A 17460-nucleotide genomic window follows, 5' to 3' on the forward strand; every position below is an offset into this window, starting at 1 on the left:
TAAATTTTGTGATTAATATTTAAGCTGTTATATTTAGAGTTAGCTAACATTATTTGTTAAATAGATGTACAAAAACAAAAATATTATAAGCTTTTTGAGAAGTAGAACTATAAACCATGTTTCTGAAAGCCTTTTTAGGGAATAATTAGAAACTAGTCAACTTATATACAAATCTATATATGACGATTAAAACTCAAGCCGTAATTAGAATGGAATTTAAATTTGAACAAAATAACATGTAAGAAACCAAATAGTTAGATCGTTAAGAACTGAGTCTTTTAGTAGCTAACTTAAAATTGAATACCTCAATAATATTTGTAATATAGAAATTAAATCATATAAATCTATATCACTGACTGTAATAAAACAGAGTCTAAATTGAAGCCAAAAGAAAACTATATAGAGAAACCAAATTTGTTAGATAGTTAAGAACGTTATCTTACAGTAACTAACCCAAAATAAGTAATAATACAAAATAATGTTTGTAGCATATAAATTAAAATATATAGCTGTATTAAGAAGAGATCAATTTATATAGCTGTACTATATGAATTTGAAAAAGGAAACTCAAGATTAGATAAAGATTTATATAGATTTGGCAGTCATCAAAATTATGTTAAGAGTTCGTGGAATACTAAGTTCTTCATAAGTATTAAAGCTAGAGAATAGAGTTGTGTATCTGTAAAAAATGTAGTTTAAGATTTGTAAATAAAAGATGCAAAATAACAAACTACATAAATATTTAGCATCTTTATTTCGCTTGGGTCTGGGTTTGTTTATGTTTGTTTTGTTTGTTGTTAATATTGTTTACACATAAAACGTTGCAACTGCAATATACATAAATAGTTAGTTATACAATCCAATGTCTTAACCGTCGTCCGACTAACGACTTTCACACATATACATATACGTATACATATACATATGTAAATATAATGCTAATATTTGGTTTAGCTAAATTACATTTGCCGCTTAAACATTTAGTTTCAAGAAAATCAATTACATTTCACAACGAATTTCATTTACAAACAATTACAATCGTGTATCATATATCATATCATATCATTTCATTCATTAATTATTATTATATATTTTTTGGTGCTGTTTACTTGCTAAGATCACAATAGTTCGACTCCAGTTTAAATCTGAACGCGGCCTCGGCACCAAAAAATTTGCTCGATTTATAGGAGGAGGGGGTGTTATCCATTAATTCTTATAAGTGGGGAATGTGATCTAAATGGAACAATTTGGTAACGCTTAATACTGAAGCTAATTAAACAAACAACACAAATCACTCTATCGAGTATTACTCTGCGCTACAAGTATAACGTAATGCCTAACAAAATCAACAAAGGGACAACGTGACATATAAATGTAGATAGCCTAAGGAAGGACATTTAGCAGTGGGTTAAGTGAAGGTAATCAACGTTTGTACAGGTTCAGTTACTTGTTAATCCTAAGCCACATAAAGTAAATAGTACTACAATTAAAATGGACACACACAAAAAAAAAGATAAGGAAAGGAAAAGAAAGACTTGGCCATGCTGCAGAGCGAGCTGGCAATAGGGTTAGAAAGAGCACGCTAGAGAGCATGAAACACAATTAAAAAGTCAATGTTTAAGTTGTAAAACAATGGAGCTCTACTTGGAGCCCGTTGCTGGATGATGGTGATGTCCATGGAGTAGATGATGCTGCTGCTGTGCAGAGCTCTGATGATGATGCAGATGCTGCTGATGCTGCTGATGCTGCTGCTGCTGCTGCTGTGCAGAGCTCTGGTGATACGGCGACTGCTGCGGCGGCTGATGATAATGCTCCTTTGGGGCTGACGCAGCTGCAGCCGCTGCTGAGCTCGATGACGAGGCGGTGGAGCTGGCCGCATGATTCGCGCCATGGCTATTGTGACTGTTGCTGTAGTTAATAGGCAGCGCCGTGACAGCAGCCAGTGCAGCGGCAGCAGCGGTGGCAGCTGCCACACCAGCTGTGGCAGTGTTCAATTTGCTGCCACTGCCACTCCCACTCCCGCTGCCGCTATTCACCTTCAGCTGGCGTATTTCGGGAAAGAACTCAATCATCAGAATTTCGAGCAGCTCCTGCAAGTGCAAAGCAAGCCAAATCAATAATCAAATCTATCATCAATCATCAAGCAATTCATTTCTACTCACATAGAAGAGCTGCTTGTTGTACATGGGATTCTGCAGGGCATCGAAGACTTTGAGAACGCCACGCTTGGCCGCCTGGGCGCCCACCAGATTGCAGAGCACCTCGGGTATGTGATCCGTAAGCAGCGCCTTGGCCGCATTGGTGGTCATCTCTTTCATATCCTCCGACCGGGGCGGATACGCCGAGGCAAGCACGCCTCCGGGCCAGAATGATTTCAATATGGCCGAGAAATAGTTGTGCAGCATGGACTCCTCAAACAAGTACGCCACGGACTCTCGTATCTGTCGGTTGATCGTGCGTCCATAGGTGATCTGGACAAACGAGATGATGCTCTTGCGCAACCATTTGAATACGCCGCCCATGTCAAAGATTTCGCCCATCAGCGCATAGAGCGGCTCGGCAATGGAATCCTTGCTGTCCAGATCAGCGAGAAGTTTCGCATCGCTGCTAGACTCGCCATCCAGATAGTTGGACATGTCGTCATCATCGCGCTGCAGTCCCCAGAACGGATCGCTGGCTTTGCTCGACTCGTGCGCCTTGGCCGTGTCGCTCTTGAAGAGCGTGGAGAGCGAGAATTTGGATTTCTTGGGAGAGGGCAGCGTCTGCTTTAGATGATCCGAGCTGGGGCTCAGAAAGGTGTAGATGGCCTCGCTGCCATTCAAGTGATCATCCTCCAGAATAAACTGCAAGTGTTAAGGATTAGATAACAGAAATGGATATTCATTCACGTCGACTTACATTCAAAAACTTTTGTATCTGCCCCTTGGCCTTCTCCTGTGCATGTCGATCCGTCTTCAAGAAGAAGAACTTGAAGTTCGTCGGCAGATCCAAGGATTTCAAATTGGAGCTCACGTGTCGCAGCTTGCGTTGCAGCTCCTATGAGAGATCAGCTCTATTATCTTTGTTGCACATTTGGAAAGTTGATATAGAATCTTACATGCACTTGGTTAAGGGATCGCATTACCACCCAGCCACTAGAGATGCCCGATGGACGACGCCTTTGCGGTCGACCCGTGCTGCTGTCTCCATTCTTTGTAGCTGGCGGCGCATTGATATCCTCGTCCACATGCACCAGAATCATGAACTGCAACGATTCCTTCTCATCAGAGACCTGAAACCATATTAAGACACGGATATCACACAGTTCCTCGTTGCCTGCATCATGGACTCACCTCGACGCTCTGTATGGTTGCCTTCCACTTGCCGAGGTGTTCGGTCCAGGCATCGGTGCGGCGGAGGTGTGCCTCTGTTTGTCTTTTCTCGCTCTTTAGCCATTCCATTTCTTTTTCGAGTATTTGCAAAACTTTCGATTCTGGCTTCACTGAGTATTTGAGCGCGTCGAGCGCTTGGTTCTTCTTATCGATGCGCTCCTGTATCTGCTCCAGCTTCCGGCGTGCGTAGGACGTGTGTGCAGCCACATCGATGGCCGCTGGAGCCATACTGCCGCCATTGAGGCCATCCGCCACGATGGCTTGCTCGTCGTCGGTCGCATCGCCGAGCATAGTGGGGCACATGAGCAAGGTGGGATCATTAAATTCGTTCGACTCGAGCGCCTCCTTTAGCTGGCGGTACTGTTCGCTCAGCACAAACGGCGGATAGTATTTGTCCTCCAGGGTGCGCAATATATTGCGCTGTATATCATAGAAGATATCTGGCCCAGCATCGCCCAGCACAAACGTTTCGATCAGCTTGCGCTCGTGCTTATCAATCTGTATCTCTGGCTTGGGCACTCGAATGTATGTGTAGAAGATCTCTGTGCCTAGCTGGTGGGTCGCCGATTTGTGCGCATGCTTCATCTCCTCCACGGCCAGATAGAAGCCGACCAGGGCGCTGGCCTTCAATGGCTCGAGGAACAGCGTAAAGAATCGTCTGCCCACAGCCGTATTGAGTATTTCCATCAGTGTTAGATCCTATTGAGAGAACGAACACATTTAGCTTTATGATTAGAACAGGTTGGCGTTTCACTTGCCGTATCGCTGGAGTAGTTGCCATTCCAGCCAAACTTGGCCAGATTCTTCTCGCACTGGCTCTTGGCCAGTGAGAGCTGCTGAACGTAGCGCTTTAGCCGCACCGCGGCCGTTAGCTCCGATTTGGACAACGTATGATCCTCGGTATCTGGATCGAGTCCTTTGGCACGCTGTAAGTTCTGCATACTCGTGGCATGCATCAGATCGTTTACAATGCTCTTGCGTATCAGCGACAGCTCCTCCAGGTTGCCCGAGTTGTTGATGATCTTCAGGAACTCCTCGAAGCTGGCTGCGTATTCGTAGCTACGTTTGCTTATCGCTGCTGCGGCCAGACGTGTCTCAATGTTCTGCACAATCTTTTGATTAATGTAGTCTGGAGCAGTTAGCATTTTGATCATGGGAAAGAAAACTGCAGGGCCGAGAACGTGTGGAATTCATTAATATGTTGATATATGTATATGCTCCATCTAATTCACATACTCTTATAGGACAGCATCTCGCTGAGCAGCACTTTGAGCGGCGGCAAGGAGTAGCCGCGTGGCAGCAACAATATGACCATAATCTCGCACAGCTTGCGCAGAAACTCCATTTCCTTCTCCTCATCGACCAGGTACAGATTGGTGCTAAACACCGGCGCGTTATTCGTTTCCGCACTGCAACGAGTTGAATTGGAACTTAGTAGAAATTGAAGTGGCTTTCCTTGAATAGACTTACGCGCGTGCCTCGGCTATGCGTATCTTTTCGAGATGCACAGTGACCCGATTGACCATGTCCACGGCTATGATCTTGGCTGGATCCATTTTGGCGGCACGCTCATGGATCTTTTGTATGGCATTCCACAGATCCTCACGTATTATATCGTTAATGAGCTTCGGTTTGGTAACCACATAGCTGTCAAAGAGAGTCGAGATTAGAGCGATTGGGTTTCACTTCAGAGAGATACCTACCCCAGCCAGGGCACCATGAAGTCGCGAAGTACATACTCGATGATCTGCTGGAGCTGCAGATCGACGGTCTTGCCAAAGACCAGGGGTAAATTCGATGGATTCTTAATGGGATTTGGCAAATCGAAGATGTTGCTTCTGCAATCGAATAGATTGTACATATGTTAAGATAAGGACTATATAGAGGGAGGGCGATGCAACTCACTTGGTTGCATTGTAAAGCAGCTTAGAGGGCAGTCGATTGGGCTTTGTGGGCTCATTGGTCGTAAATATATAATGTATGTAGACGGTGCCAGCAACAGCTGTTGGAAGAGACAGAAGATAAATTTTTAATTAAGGTGAATATCTAGTTCAGATATTTATGTGGAATATGGGCAGAGAGCTGATAAGAAATGAGTCATGGACTAGATTATTGGATATATGGTTTCGCTGTCTGATAATACGATAGCCACTATTCACTTACCTGCAAAGACCAGCACCAGGGAATAGATGACGAATGCAAAGAACAGAAATAACGTTGGATAATACCAAATAACGGCCAACAGCGTCGATACTATGCCCGATATGATAATTTTCCAGTTTACTTGCAGAGCACGTAGCGCACTGAAAGCCAAAAATCGAAATCGAAATTGAAACTGAAATCGAAATCTGATGAGGGAGAGGGAGAGGGAGACACAGAGAGACAGAGAGAGAGTGTGTGTGTGTGTCTGTGTGGGCAGGAAGCGCAGCCTATTTATAAATAATAATGACCGATAGACTTCACCTTACCTCCCCCACCCACTGCCTCCACAGCAACTCATTCGCCCATCACTAATCATTAGGCATTCATACGCACACACACACACATTTATACATATGCCGTAAAGGATACACACACGAGGGCACGCATTTGAAGTCGATGCAGCGTCTTCACTTACCGCGTTGCCAGCTGGGTCAGGCGCTGTGTGGGCGTTGTTGGCGGTTCGGGTTCAATGGGAAACAACGGGCGGCGTCTCTCCATTGCTGCCAGCTGTTCCACTCCTTAGATCTGCGAGTGTATGTGTGTGTGGGCTAGTGGTTTACAATTGCTGTTATTATTGCTGTTGTTGCGTCTGCTTTGTATTTGAATATTTTATGCGTTGTATACATTTTTGACGCGTTGCTTTTTTTGCTTAGTTTGTCGCTTTTGTCATGTCCTCCAATGTGTCGTCTGGCCACTATTAAAAATAGTTCTCTATAACCACTTCCGCCACCCCCTTGCCCACACCCCACGCCACACGCCTCACGCTCAACGCCCTCTGCTCTCCGCCCTTGCGTTCAATATTCGAAAAATGACGTCGTCGTCGTCGTCGTTATTGCACTTGAATTTGATCTTGGATTGGTCTCAGGGATCAGAGAACATCCGTGCTGCGAATATAGCAACAAGTTGATATTGATAACTGCCAAAGGGGGCGGCGCGCTTTACGATAAGAATGATAAGAGCGGCACAACGATTGCTGCCTGCAGCTCTGCCTCCGTAAAATCGTTTGCGGCTACTGCTATGTTGTTGCTGTTGTTGTTGTTGGTTTTGGCGTTGCTGCTGCCGTTGTTGCTGCCGTTGGCCCTGCTGCGTAGATAATAACGAATTGGAATTTGAGTTGGCGCGTTCGTCGTTGGTCAAGCGGCGTGGCCGTAATTATTCATCACGCGGTGGCGCTCACTTCTACTTTCAATCACAATCACAAATACAATAAATGCAAAATCAAAGTTTCCAACTGTGTTGGTGCCATTGGATTTGTTGATTTCATATCGATAGCGATAATATGGATTATGTGTTGTAGGCCCAATTCGATGACATATCGACATACCGCCACGCGGACTACCAGCGACCGATAGATGTTGCCAAGTTTAAATAAAACAACCGTTAATTTTAGGTTTCCAATTTATTTGCACTGCAAAACTAACAATACTTATTTGAATTTGAAAACATTTGAGTTATTGGTATTGGTAAAAGTTTGTTTGTTGTTCAATAAATATATATATATATATATATATATATATATATATACGTCTATATAAATGGCGGCACATATGGCAGGCATCACTTAGAATTTATTTGTATGCCTTCCCATCCCGAACGTCACGAGTCCTATCTGCTTCTCTCCCCCCATCCTTAGCCCAATTTACCATTTTTAGATTCGTAATGGCCTTGAAGTTTGTTTGTTGTTGGTTTTTGGTTTTTCTTTTTTGGGATATGATTACATGGAAATGAATTGCTTCTATCGCTCCTTAGCGAGGCGACGCAGGGCGCGCTTACGTGTACCTAAAATATTCTTAAGAACTTCGTTTCTAGCAAACTGATCACCGAACACAGCCTCTGTAAAATGTATGACCAGTTGAAGCAGTGCATGTGGCAAATATCCAGCAGTTTGAGTGGCAATGCCAAGCGTCGCCAAAGCTGATTTTACATACGTTTCAGGCGTGGGCGCAAACACGCTCGCCTTACTTATCTTCGACATGTTGGTGGCCACGAAGCCAGGCTGCACGCTCTGTATAATTATGCCATCGGTTTTGTACTCAGTTTGCAGATCATCGCTGAACTTGTTCACAAAGGCCTGCCAAAAACACAATTGGATAAATCAATTACAAATCATATGGCAGCTAAATACATCTAGTATGACTCTCTAGTATGAGTCCACTCACCTTTGTGGCGCTGTAGACACTGAGCAAGGGATTGGGTATGACGCCCGCTGTTGAAGACAAATTGATGATCACGCCCTTGCGCTTCTGCACCATGGCTGGCATGAAGATGGCCGTCATGTGGGTAACGGAATGTATGTTCGCGGCAACAATATTGCACAAAAACTTCGGATCCGCATTGTAGCAGTCCAAAAAGTATTCGGGATAGCTATAGCTGATGCCGACATTGTTCACCAGGACGCCCACATCCAGTCCAGCTGTCTGCTGGCGTATCTTGTCGTAGATATCCACGCCGCTGGTAAAGTCCACATTGATGACGCGCACCTCGACGCCGAACTCCTCGCCTGCAAGTATGCCACAGAATTGAGTTAACAAACCAGGCTTATACTATTAACCATATATGCATGTCTTACTAATCTTCTTGGCTACTGTTTTCAGCTTGTCCAAGGATCGCGAAATCAATACCAATTTCAGTCCCTTGCGCGCCAACTAGAAAATAAATATGCAATAACTTAGTTGAGTTTTATGATAGATTGAAGGTCGCTTAAGATCTGTAGATGTTAGTGCTTAGAATGTTTATAAATCTTGGCTATGTGAGTAACACTAAGGATTACTTTAGCATGTATACATCCATCTAAATATTCGATATTCTGTTTTATACAGCATATTTATAATATTTCGAAGATCTACATAAGATGAAGGAATTTTTATAAATGTAGATAGTAAGTAGATGATATGTATAATATATATCCAACAATATATCTCCTATATAAGTCCTATATTATAGTTATAACCATATTTCTATACAATTATAACTAATGTATAACTAATATATTTATATAATCAATATACAAAATTTTTATGCTCTACTAGTCGTGTTACATATACAAATGGAATTTCCTTATCAATAGAACCCTAATGACAGTAAAATTAAAGAAATCAAATGATAAGAATAGATTATATCGAACATTTTCTAGTAACACTTGCAAGTAAACCCACAAGCACTTCTAGACTATATATAAATAAATGGCACAACTAATTGAAATACGAAACGGTTTTGTTAGTGACCCCACGAAGTCAGGTAGTATATATATATGTATATATAAATATATATAGACGCGGAAGACGACGAAATTAAATAGAATTGAATGGGTATATCGAATACTAATTGTATCGAAAGGGAAACATAAGCCCCAGATGTAGTGTAGCTGAACAGGCGATCGAGAGATCATATGTGAACGCAGTGTCAACAAGCGGCGCAACTCGCTTTTTGGTGTGTTCCAAAGTTCTGGGCATAGCAAACAAATTGTTTCTATTCGCGTGCTGACAGCAGCAGCTGAACCACAAAATACGCTGAATATTGGATATTGGATATTGAATGCTGAATATTGAATTTTGTATATTGAATATTGAATATTGAACAGTGCAATGTCAACAACTGCAGGGCAGTTGAGCAAACAGAAAACAAAGCTCTACAAATTATTTGCCAAGTTTTGTCACCTGTGATCGCACTTAGCTGCCTAATAGAAAATTAGCACTTGACGAAATTGCAACCAAGTGCATTGGCGCGTTTGAAAAACCAGAGATCTTTAGTCTATAGAACTGAGAGCTGAGTCATGTTTGCAATGTTTAAGCCCTAGCCCAGCCTAGCTTAGCCTTAATATTCAATTGGCAAATCGTTAATTGCATCTCTTTTTTGTACTCTCTATAGAAATTTTTTGTTGTTTAATTTTATATGCTTTTTACATTGCAGAATTGGTCAAGTCATTGTAGACTTTGATATGCAAAAAACAGGTATATTCGTTGTTAAATACCCTAGCGAAGCGTTCATTGACTGCTATCTATAGAGACTGTAAAGATTATGTAGCCTCTTTAAGAGTTTTTGCATAAAAGAGCTCGAATCGAATGTTTCTACACCTATTTATATTATTAGTACGATAATATAGTTTTACTGTTAGGCTAGGAGCATAATAAAGTAAGTAATTAATGGCCGATAGCAATACAAATAAAAAAGACTGACGCTAGTCTACATTCGGTATAACAGTTTCATGAAACTGGCATGACCATATCTGTTCTATTGACCAGGAATATATATATAGTGTGCCCGCATTCAGCATGACATAATGGTAGCCTATATCTAAAGCTAAAGCTGCACTTTTTATGAGACTGGCTCCAACTAGCTCCAATTATAATCTTATTGAAAACTGCCAAAATGCATCCCTCGCTTGCGTACGTACCTCCCTGGCGTATGCTTTGCCTATGCCGTCCGTGGAACCGGTGACAACTGCAATAGACGAACAAAATATTAACAGATTGAGTAATGGGGCAAACGTTATCAGTTACTGTGAACTACGCTTATCGCAGCGCCGTGCACAAAGTGCAAATGGCAGCCGCCTCGCTGTGCTCCACTCACCTGCCCATTCGCCCATCTCGGCCAGATTCACCGAGGGGCCGCACAGCCTGGGGCCCAGCACATTTGCATAAATCCAGGGCAAGACTTTGCGGCAGATCTGAAAGCCGACAATGCTCATAGCAATGCCGCCCAAAATGCTTAAAACACGCGAATGCTCCTCCATTGCACTGCAAAGTTTCCAAAATTTCCAACAAAATGACAAATAGTAGTAGTTGTAGTATTAAGAAGAAGAGGAAGAACAGCCGCTGCGTTTGCTGCGTTGCTGTCGTCTCGGACTCCGTTTGCTGCCTAAACACAATCGCTGGGTGGAGGAAGCTCAGTCGAATCGCTGCCACAATGAGCAGCGCTGCCCGCGTCACTGTGTATATGACGATGGGTTACTATAGGCTACGCCAGCCGCGCCGTGCTGTGCCGCTCTGTGCTGTGCTTTGCTCTGCTCTGCCCTCTTCGGCAGAGTTCGTCAATTGAATTTTATAAATTCACTGAATGTCTGGCATTAAATTTACGGCGTGGCTGCTTAATATTCAAAGCAGTATCGCGCACATTTCCAATCTGCATAAAAAGAACAATTTTCTTATTGGTTAGCCGTTGCTTTAATGGTGGGCAGCGAAATGTCTTATTGAAAATTTGAAGAAATTGCTGCATGAAATGCCAACGATGACGCGGAAAATGAAATGAACGGTTATTTTTGCCGACTGAGCATAATTGCTCGTGTGCGTGTGTGAGTGTGTGCGTGTGTGAGTGAGTGCAAATGTGAGTGCTCGGCTGCGACTCGTGCTCTCTCTCAAATTTCGGTTTGCCATATCGCACCACCACTAAAAAAAACTAAGCGATAAGGGGCACATGTGCTCACACACACACACGCACACACAGAAACGCGCAGCTATGCTTACTCTCTCACTGGAATTGCACATGCGCAGGAAGCAGCCACAACAGCAACAATTCAAATCAAAACAAACCGATGACGATAATTCTTTACGCGCGTTAAACTGCGATTTTGATGTTGTGTGTGTGTGGGTTTGATTGCTCGAATTTTGGCGTGCACTTATCAAAAGAAGATTACAAATGCGTAACGGCGAATCCTAAGACAGTGTTAGCTTGACAACAAAACAGCCCGCTAGATGGCGCAGCAATTGGTATTGCATATGCAATATTTGTGATCTGCTTGAATTTAGGTTATATATTATAGAATGGTGTTTTGAATAGTTGTTTATATCCTAAAGTTTGTTTTCGTAATGAACAAGTAAAACATCGACGTCTGAGACAGTGTTTTTACCTGGCAATAAAAAGGCACACTAGATGGCGCTGTTGTAAGCAATAACAGTTGCATACTATTAAGCTGCCAGCTAACTAAAAAGGAAACAAAATATACATATGTACATGAAAGAAGTATTTAAGAGAAGGAAAGAAATCAAAAACATCAAAGAATTCAAATAATTTAATACTATTATATTCCTTTAAGCTACTTCCAGCGGTCTGGCAACTCTGTGCTGTTGGCGCCACAGCAGCCACTATAGCGTAAAGCATGCTGGCATCTTCTGCCAACAGATAAAAGCCCATAGAGAGGGAGGGAGAGAGAAAGCAAGGAAGCAATTGGCAGGGCACATAATTGGCAAACGGAATCCCGAATCCTTTGCTCCTGCAGTCTCGTGTCAATTGCGTGCGAACCAACAACGTTGTCTCGGCGGGCCGGCGCTTGCAACATGGGCATAGATTCTATTATGATATCATTAAAAGTGAGCAATGCCCAGCGACAAATATGAAAACCAAAATGCATGCATTTTATAACAAAAGTCAGTTCGTATAAATAAAAGAATATTAAGTGGAATTTTCTTGTTGTTAAGTGCTATTGCCATTAGAATTAAAATTTAGATATAAAATGTGTGCACAAGCTGTGCTTAAATCTAATAAGAAATGCCTCATATCGAAAACTTGAGAGCTCATTAAACGTTCTCTGATTGGAGTTGAGTAGCTCACAGAAACGAGCAAATCAGGGAAGATGATGGGAGGGGAGGGGGAGAGGAGAGGCGAGTAGAGTAGAGTAGACTATTGTGGCATGCGCATATCGCAACCTGACCTACATTCCAATTATTGGTCATCTAAGCAGCATCCAAATAGCTCTCACCATAAAAAAAAAAAAAACCAAAAGCAAAAAATATTGAAATAGCAAAAGAAAAATACAAACTGAAATTGAAATCAACACACAAACACATACACACACACACACACCGACAGTCAGCTCTGGGACAAAGAAATTGTGCAGCTAATAAAAAACCTTTTTACTTCCATCTCGCACAGTGAAAAAGAGAGAATCAATCCATGCAGCTTCCTCCACTCACGCAAATCGCAATATGCTAAGCAGCAGACAGTGAAGGATACGAAATCACAAATAAATACAAATTGCATTCAGGAGCAATCGGCAGCAACAAAAAAAGCAGTGAAAAGAAAAGAAAATAAGAGCAAAGAGGTGGAGCGAAAAGGCAAGCAAGAGCAAGAGCGTGTCAAGAAGATGTCGCTGATTAGATAAAACGTAAATCAAATATTCTAATTGGATTCGAGTACATTTGTTGTGTGCGCATATGCTTAGGTGAGTTATAGACGATGCCCAATATATACACACATACATGCATGTCTCTATGTATTTATATTTATGATATTTGCATTCTCTATCTTTGTATGACAGTGATGAAATCTAGATTATTTTGGATATTTGCAATTATATATTCATCGGTACATCACATAGGCTCCGGTTCTACATCGACGACATGTAAGTTCTCAGATTATTCTTCTTATTCTTCTCCCTAAGCACTTTGAATTGAAGTTTTGGTAAAGCTAAATTTATGAGATTTGTGGAAATGCGTATAATCATGCGTATAATATATTTAAATATATAGTATAGATCAAAGTTTATAGAATTGAATCGAAGATCAAAATGTATTATAATCGGAATAATTTTATTTAAATATCTTTAGCCTTATATAACGATATCTGCATACTTATATATTTATTTATTTACAAATGTATATACTTATAAATATTTATAGAGCCATATAGGCTTAAGACTTGAAACAGTTACTTACTTCGATTACATTCAGACTCGATTCGGTTCATACATACATTTATAATTTGTAAGTTCTATGAATAAATTTGTTTATCAGTTTGATCTCGATTGAAGTAAACACACAAAACTTAACCGATTTTCGTCAACCGTGCCATTTTCTTTCATTTGCATTTTCATCCAATTTTCATTTACATATCATTGAAATTTGCATTCAAATTGCCAAAGCTTGTTGTCCAAGGGCAGAATCGGAGAAAGATTATAAATTGGACCTGATAACACTTCATACGGGGCGATATACCAAACGTAAAGCTCATAGCTCTGATAGTTCTCGAGTTATGCCAAAGAAACGAAATCTGAAAATCAAGCTTGATCGATTTGTGGCCTGCCGCCTGTTGCATACACTCATACAATATTTATACACATACATATACATACATATATTTAAATTTTACTTCCGTTTGCAGTAAAACGTCCACGAGCAGGAGACCCGTTTGATACGTTTCCGAAAAACTTCTGGCAGGAGTTCTCGTCGCCCTTCACAGACACGCCTGAAGATGAGGAGCTGGAGGTCACGGAGACGACCACGCACGAGCCATTCCCGTTCTTCGCCGACCCGTATACGACAATTAATATAAGCACCCAGCTCTCCTCGAATGTCTATCTGCACTGTCGCGTCAACGATTTGCAGGGCAAGACGGTGTCCTGGATGCGGCGCAAGGGCGAGGACCTCACTCTGATCACCTTCGGCCAGCACACGTACAGCGGCGATTCGCGCTACTCGCTGGAGTTCGAGGAGCCCAACGACTGGAAGCTACTGATACAATATGCCAACGAGCGGGACGAGGGACCATACGAGTGCCAAGTGTCTTCACACCCACCGCTGGTGCTGCTCGTTTACCTAACTATAATTGGTAAGTCCCAGGAGAATATCGTATATCTGTGATCCATAACGACGACTCGTCGGTGACATTGCAGTTCCTCATGTGGAAATTCTCGACGAGCGAGGATCGGCCACGCCCGAGAAGTACTACAAGGCTGGCAGCACCATCGAGTTGCAGTGCGTCATCTCAAGGATACCGCATCCATCGTCCTACATCACCTGGCGGCACGGCCAGCGCTCGCTCAACTACGATACCAGTCGAGGTGGCATTAGGTAGGTCTATTCCCACTCCCATCCTACATATATATACGTGTGCATACTTATATACTCTAATCCTATGTCCCCTCTGCATCTATCCCTACTTAGTGTTAAGACAGACATGCTGCCTGGCAGGGCATTGAGTCGCCTTTACATAGCCAATGCGAATCGACAGGACACGGGCAACTACACCTGCATGCTGGGCAATGAGATAACAGAAACTGTTGTAGTGCATGTGCTTAACGGTAAGTCCGAATGGAAGATAACTTTGACTTTAAACTGCATGTCAGGCATACATGCAGAAGAAAATTGGCAGATAGTTAAGAAAGCGTCTTTAGAAAATGATATATACACATATTTGACTGCATGTCAAATAAAACTATATAAAAAACGTTGTTTGATAGGCAGAAACTTGAATTCAAATGATTCCTGGATTAGAAATACAAATATTAACTGAAATATTCACAATTCACTATTCAAAATAAACAATGCTGACTCCTAGTTAAGATCTGACTTTGTTTCATATAAGTTTGATGTCAAAATTTAACTAGCAGCTTATGCGATTGTCAAATTTACAGAACAGCGTTTGCCAAATAGCTGAAGCTTACTTAGATGCAAGACGCATGTCAAGAGTGGATCGATGTAGTTACATTTTTATCTTAGAAACTGATTACCAGAAATACCTAGAGAAATACTGCTAACATGAACTTTGACAGGCAGTTTTAGAGCGAATGCCATTATATATAACATAAATGATTCCGATTTGCTTTCAGGTGAGGAGCCAGCGGCCATGCAACATGCGAATGGGACTCGATTCATGTCCAGTCCCCTAACTATGGTTGTGTTTTTTATAGTATTCGCTCTGGTTAAGCCTTTTCAGCGATGACAACATTCTGGCTAGGCAGAGCAGAACAAGATGAAAACAAAATTAATAATAACAATTGAAAACAAGAAAAACTTGAATAAGTTTTAGTGCAAGTGGAAAATGAGAAAATGCATAAGCCAAAAAAAAACGAAAACCAAAATCAAAAATGAAAATTGAAAATCTAAGAATCTTGTCCAGGATTGCATTTTCAACTTTTACTCTAATCAATGGGTTGTTTAAACGTACATAGCATAAATGAATACTCTAGTTGTAAGTCTAAGAGATGTAACGATACACTACGAGTCAGATGTAGCACACATAGATCGTATCTAAGGGCGTATGCGAAATACAGAAGGTAAAAACTTCTGAAAACCTTAAAAAAAAAAGGAAAAAAAAATGAAAAACTAAAGAAAATTTCATTTTGCGAATTGAAATTTATGAGTTGTGGCCGTGTTCTTTTGGTTTGCGATGGCTATACCAGATAAATATTTATATATAAAGCAAGCATTTCCCAACATTCCCCCACCCACCCCCCACAGCCCCACATTCTTTCCTTATATATTGTATATAATGCTTGATGTGAATGGTTGTAGCTTCTTGAAATCGTACGGCATATCAGTTGGGATCATTGGAACATTCTTGGATGCAATTAGTTTTAAACATAGAGTGAGATAAAAAGGTAGAGGAAGAAGAACAACAGAATAAAATTCATTTATTTTCCGCAAAAAGTTAACGAATTATGTTTGATGATAATAAGAGAGCGAGAGCGAAAGTGAAAAGTTGGAATTGTTAAGTTTTTAAGTTTTTCAAAGATATAGCACATGAAACTAATCTATATATATACATATTGATTTATATGTGTATGAGTAGTTGTTACCCCCAGATATTTACAAATCATAATAATAATATTAATAATGAACTAATTAATTAATTCCATTCCAAATGGAGACATATCCTTTCGATTTAATTGGCTTGGCTTGCGGCACCAATTGATGAAATTTCGACCAGACTTTATGTAGTTGCTCTGTTGGCAGATCATATTATATACATATGTATCGTATATGTATATATGTATATGTATCCAAGGTAAACACGGACCAATGGGTAATACACAGCTATTATATTTGTTTCTTTCATTTGATTTCGTTTATGCTTCTCTTACCACACATACGCATAGACCGTTCTCATATTTCATAGTATATAGAGTATATAATATTTCAAATATGCTTGGCCGCTTTTTCACACTCGCTTGCATCTTAAGTCATTCATAAAGATATACATATTTACATATTACCTATCCATTAGTGCACCTATTTCTTACATCAACTCAACTTCTTTCCAAAAAAAATTATATATAAAAATCAAATAAAGCCCAGCTTAAACACAACAAAAAATTAAATTAAATTATAAGAATTTAAAAAAAAAAAAAAAAAAAACAAAAAAAAACACGAGGAAAAAACATGGCTAATTTTGAAAAGGTCCAGACTAGTTAATGTAAAATATTCAATTGATGCCAATCTATTCGCTGGTTGGCTTATTATTATGATTATTATAAAATACTATTATTATTATGGTTATTATGGTGTATGCCCTTAAATACAAAACAAAAATGTTGGAGTGAGATAATGAAACAATACTTAGAGACTAAAGAAAAGTGACGAAAACTTTTAGAAGCATTTTGGTTACAGACAAAAAAAACCAAAAAAAAATAAATAATAATAATAATAATAATAATAAATAAATAAATAAAACATGAGAAAACCTTAAAATATTTAAGAATGATTACGAAATTGATATTAAAAAGTATTTATGTATGCGGCCAATGTCTATGTCAATGTCATATGCCGTCATTAATATTAAAATAATGCAGAATTGTATGATACACACGAGCCCATATACAACTTCTCTCACATACACATACAAACAACATATTACACACACACACATACACAAACATTTGTTTTTTTCTATTAAAAAAAAAAAAAGAGAAAATTTAAAATCAATTTATGTAGTTTTCATTTTGAATAGAAAATAAAATACAAAAACTTAAAAAATAAACCTGCAATACTAATTTTCTCAAACGGATTATGTTTAAATTTTATTTAGCCGTTATATTATCAAAGTTAATATCGATTATTTGATAATATCGAGCAAACACTTTAATATTCAAACCGCCAGATGTCGCTGCAGGTAAGCAAGTGCAATCGATAGTTGCTCAACGCTCATTGCATCTCTTTTGTAAAATTAAATGCAT

At 40.2% G+C, this 17460-nt stretch overlaps 3 protein-coding genes across 5 annotated transcripts; 1 reads left to right on the top strand and 2 right to left on the bottom strand.

Moving 5' to 3' along the window:
- Window positions 1-731: 731 nt before the first annotated feature.
- On the bottom strand, window positions 732-6839 carry snz (sorting nexin snazarus). The gene is made up of 13 exons (XM_089475599.1): window positions 6516-6839; window positions 5989-6457; window positions 5535-5674; window positions 5277-5373; window positions 5075-5209; window positions 4842-5018; window positions 4608-4780; window positions 4130-4536; window positions 3333-4070; window positions 3098-3271; window positions 2899-3036; window positions 2163-2843; window positions 732-2090 (listed from the first exon to the last, which is right to left on the bottom strand). Exons 2-13 carry the CDS (start codon window positions 6069-6071, stop codon window positions 1641-1643), a joined length of 3393 nt encoding a protein of 1130 aa, XP_089331725.1. The 5' UTR covers window positions 6072-6457; window positions 6516-6839; the 3' UTR covers window positions 732-1640.
- Window positions 6840-6957: 118 nt separating this feature from the next.
- Window positions 6958-11382, bottom strand: spidey (hydroxysteroid 17-beta dehydrogenase 12 spidey). Of its 2 annotated transcripts, XM_089475603.1 has the most exons (6): window positions 11036-11382; window positions 10143-10694; window positions 9967-10013; window positions 8143-8218; window positions 7733-8073; window positions 6958-7644 (listed from the first exon to the last, which is right to left on the bottom strand). In XM_089475603.1, exons 2-6 carry the CDS (start codon window positions 10303-10305, stop codon window positions 7309-7311), a joined length of 963 nt encoding a protein of 320 aa, XP_089331729.1. In that variant the 5' UTR covers window positions 10306-10694; window positions 11036-11382; the 3' UTR covers window positions 6958-7308. The 2 variants fall into 2 exon arrangements, with proteins under 2 accessions (XP_089331729.1, XP_017869960.1); XM_018014471.2 differs by lacking the exon at window positions 11036-11382 and having other exon boundaries at window positions 10143-10852.
- A 318-nt stretch (window positions 11383-11700) lies between these two features.
- On the top strand, window positions 11701-17209 carry dpr14 (defective proboscis extension response 14). Of its 2 annotated transcripts, none has more exons than XM_089475604.1 (7): window positions 11701-11935; window positions 12441-12729; window positions 12826-12909; window positions 13668-14114; window positions 14179-14356; window positions 14450-14586; window positions 15115-17209. In XM_089475604.1, the coding sequence occupies exons 3-7, from the start codon at window positions 12828-12830 to the stop codon at window positions 15225-15227; spliced, it is 957 nt and encodes a 318-aa protein (XP_089331730.1). In that variant the 5' UTR covers window positions 11701-11935; window positions 12441-12729; window positions 12826-12827; the 3' UTR covers window positions 15228-17209. The 2 variants fall into 2 exon arrangements, with proteins under 2 accessions (XP_089331730.1, XP_017869961.1); XM_018014472.2 differs by having other exon boundaries at window positions 11701-11878.
- Window positions 17210-17460: the final 251 nt, after the last annotated feature.

Source organism: Drosophila arizonae, chromosome X (genome assembly GCF_054131065.1).
Source record: "Drosophila arizonae isolate 15081-1271.41 chromosome X, UAZ_ARI_1.0, whole genome shotgun sequence".
Classification (NCBI taxonomy): Eukaryota; Metazoa; Arthropoda; class Insecta; order Diptera; family Drosophilidae; genus Drosophila; species Drosophila arizonae.

Bases quoted from the DNA above. Each gene is read 5' to 3' on its own strand.
- spidey (XM_089475603.1), bottom strand. From the start codon at position 10,305: ATGGAGGAGCATTCGCGTGTTTTAAGCATTTTGGGCGGCATTGCTATG. The intron at 8,219-9,966 runs GTACGTACGCAA...TTTATTTTCTAG, and splicing joins GCAAAGCATACGCCAGGGAG to TTGGCGCGCAAGGGACTGAA. The intron at 7,645-7,732 runs GTGAGTGGACTC...TGTTTTTGGCAG, and splicing joins GTGTCTACAGCGCCACAAAG to GCCTTTGTGAACAAGTTCAG.
- dpr14 (XM_089475604.1), top strand. From the start codon at position 12,828: ATGAAATCTAGATTATTTTGGATATTTGCAATTATATATTCATCGGTA. The intron at 14,357-14,449 runs GTAGGTCTATTC...ATCCCTACTTAG, and splicing joins ACCAGTCGAGGTGGCATTAG to TGTTAAGACAGACATGCTGC. The intron at 14,587-15,114 runs GTAAGTCCGAAT...ATTTGCTTTCAG, and splicing joins TGTAGTGCATGTGCTTAACG to GTGAGGAGCCAGCGGCCATG.
- snz (XM_089475599.1), bottom strand. From the start codon at position 6,071: ATGGAGAGACGCCGCCCGTTGTTTCCCATTGAACCCGAACCGCCAACA. The intron at 4,781-4,841 runs GTAAGTCTATTC...AACTCGTTGCAG, and splicing joins CGCATAGCCGAGGCACGCGC to TGCGGAAACGAATAACGCGC. The intron at 4,537-4,607 runs GTATGTGAATTA...TCGGCCCTGCAG, and splicing joins CGAGATGCTGTCCTATAAGA to TTTTCTTTCCCATGATCAAA.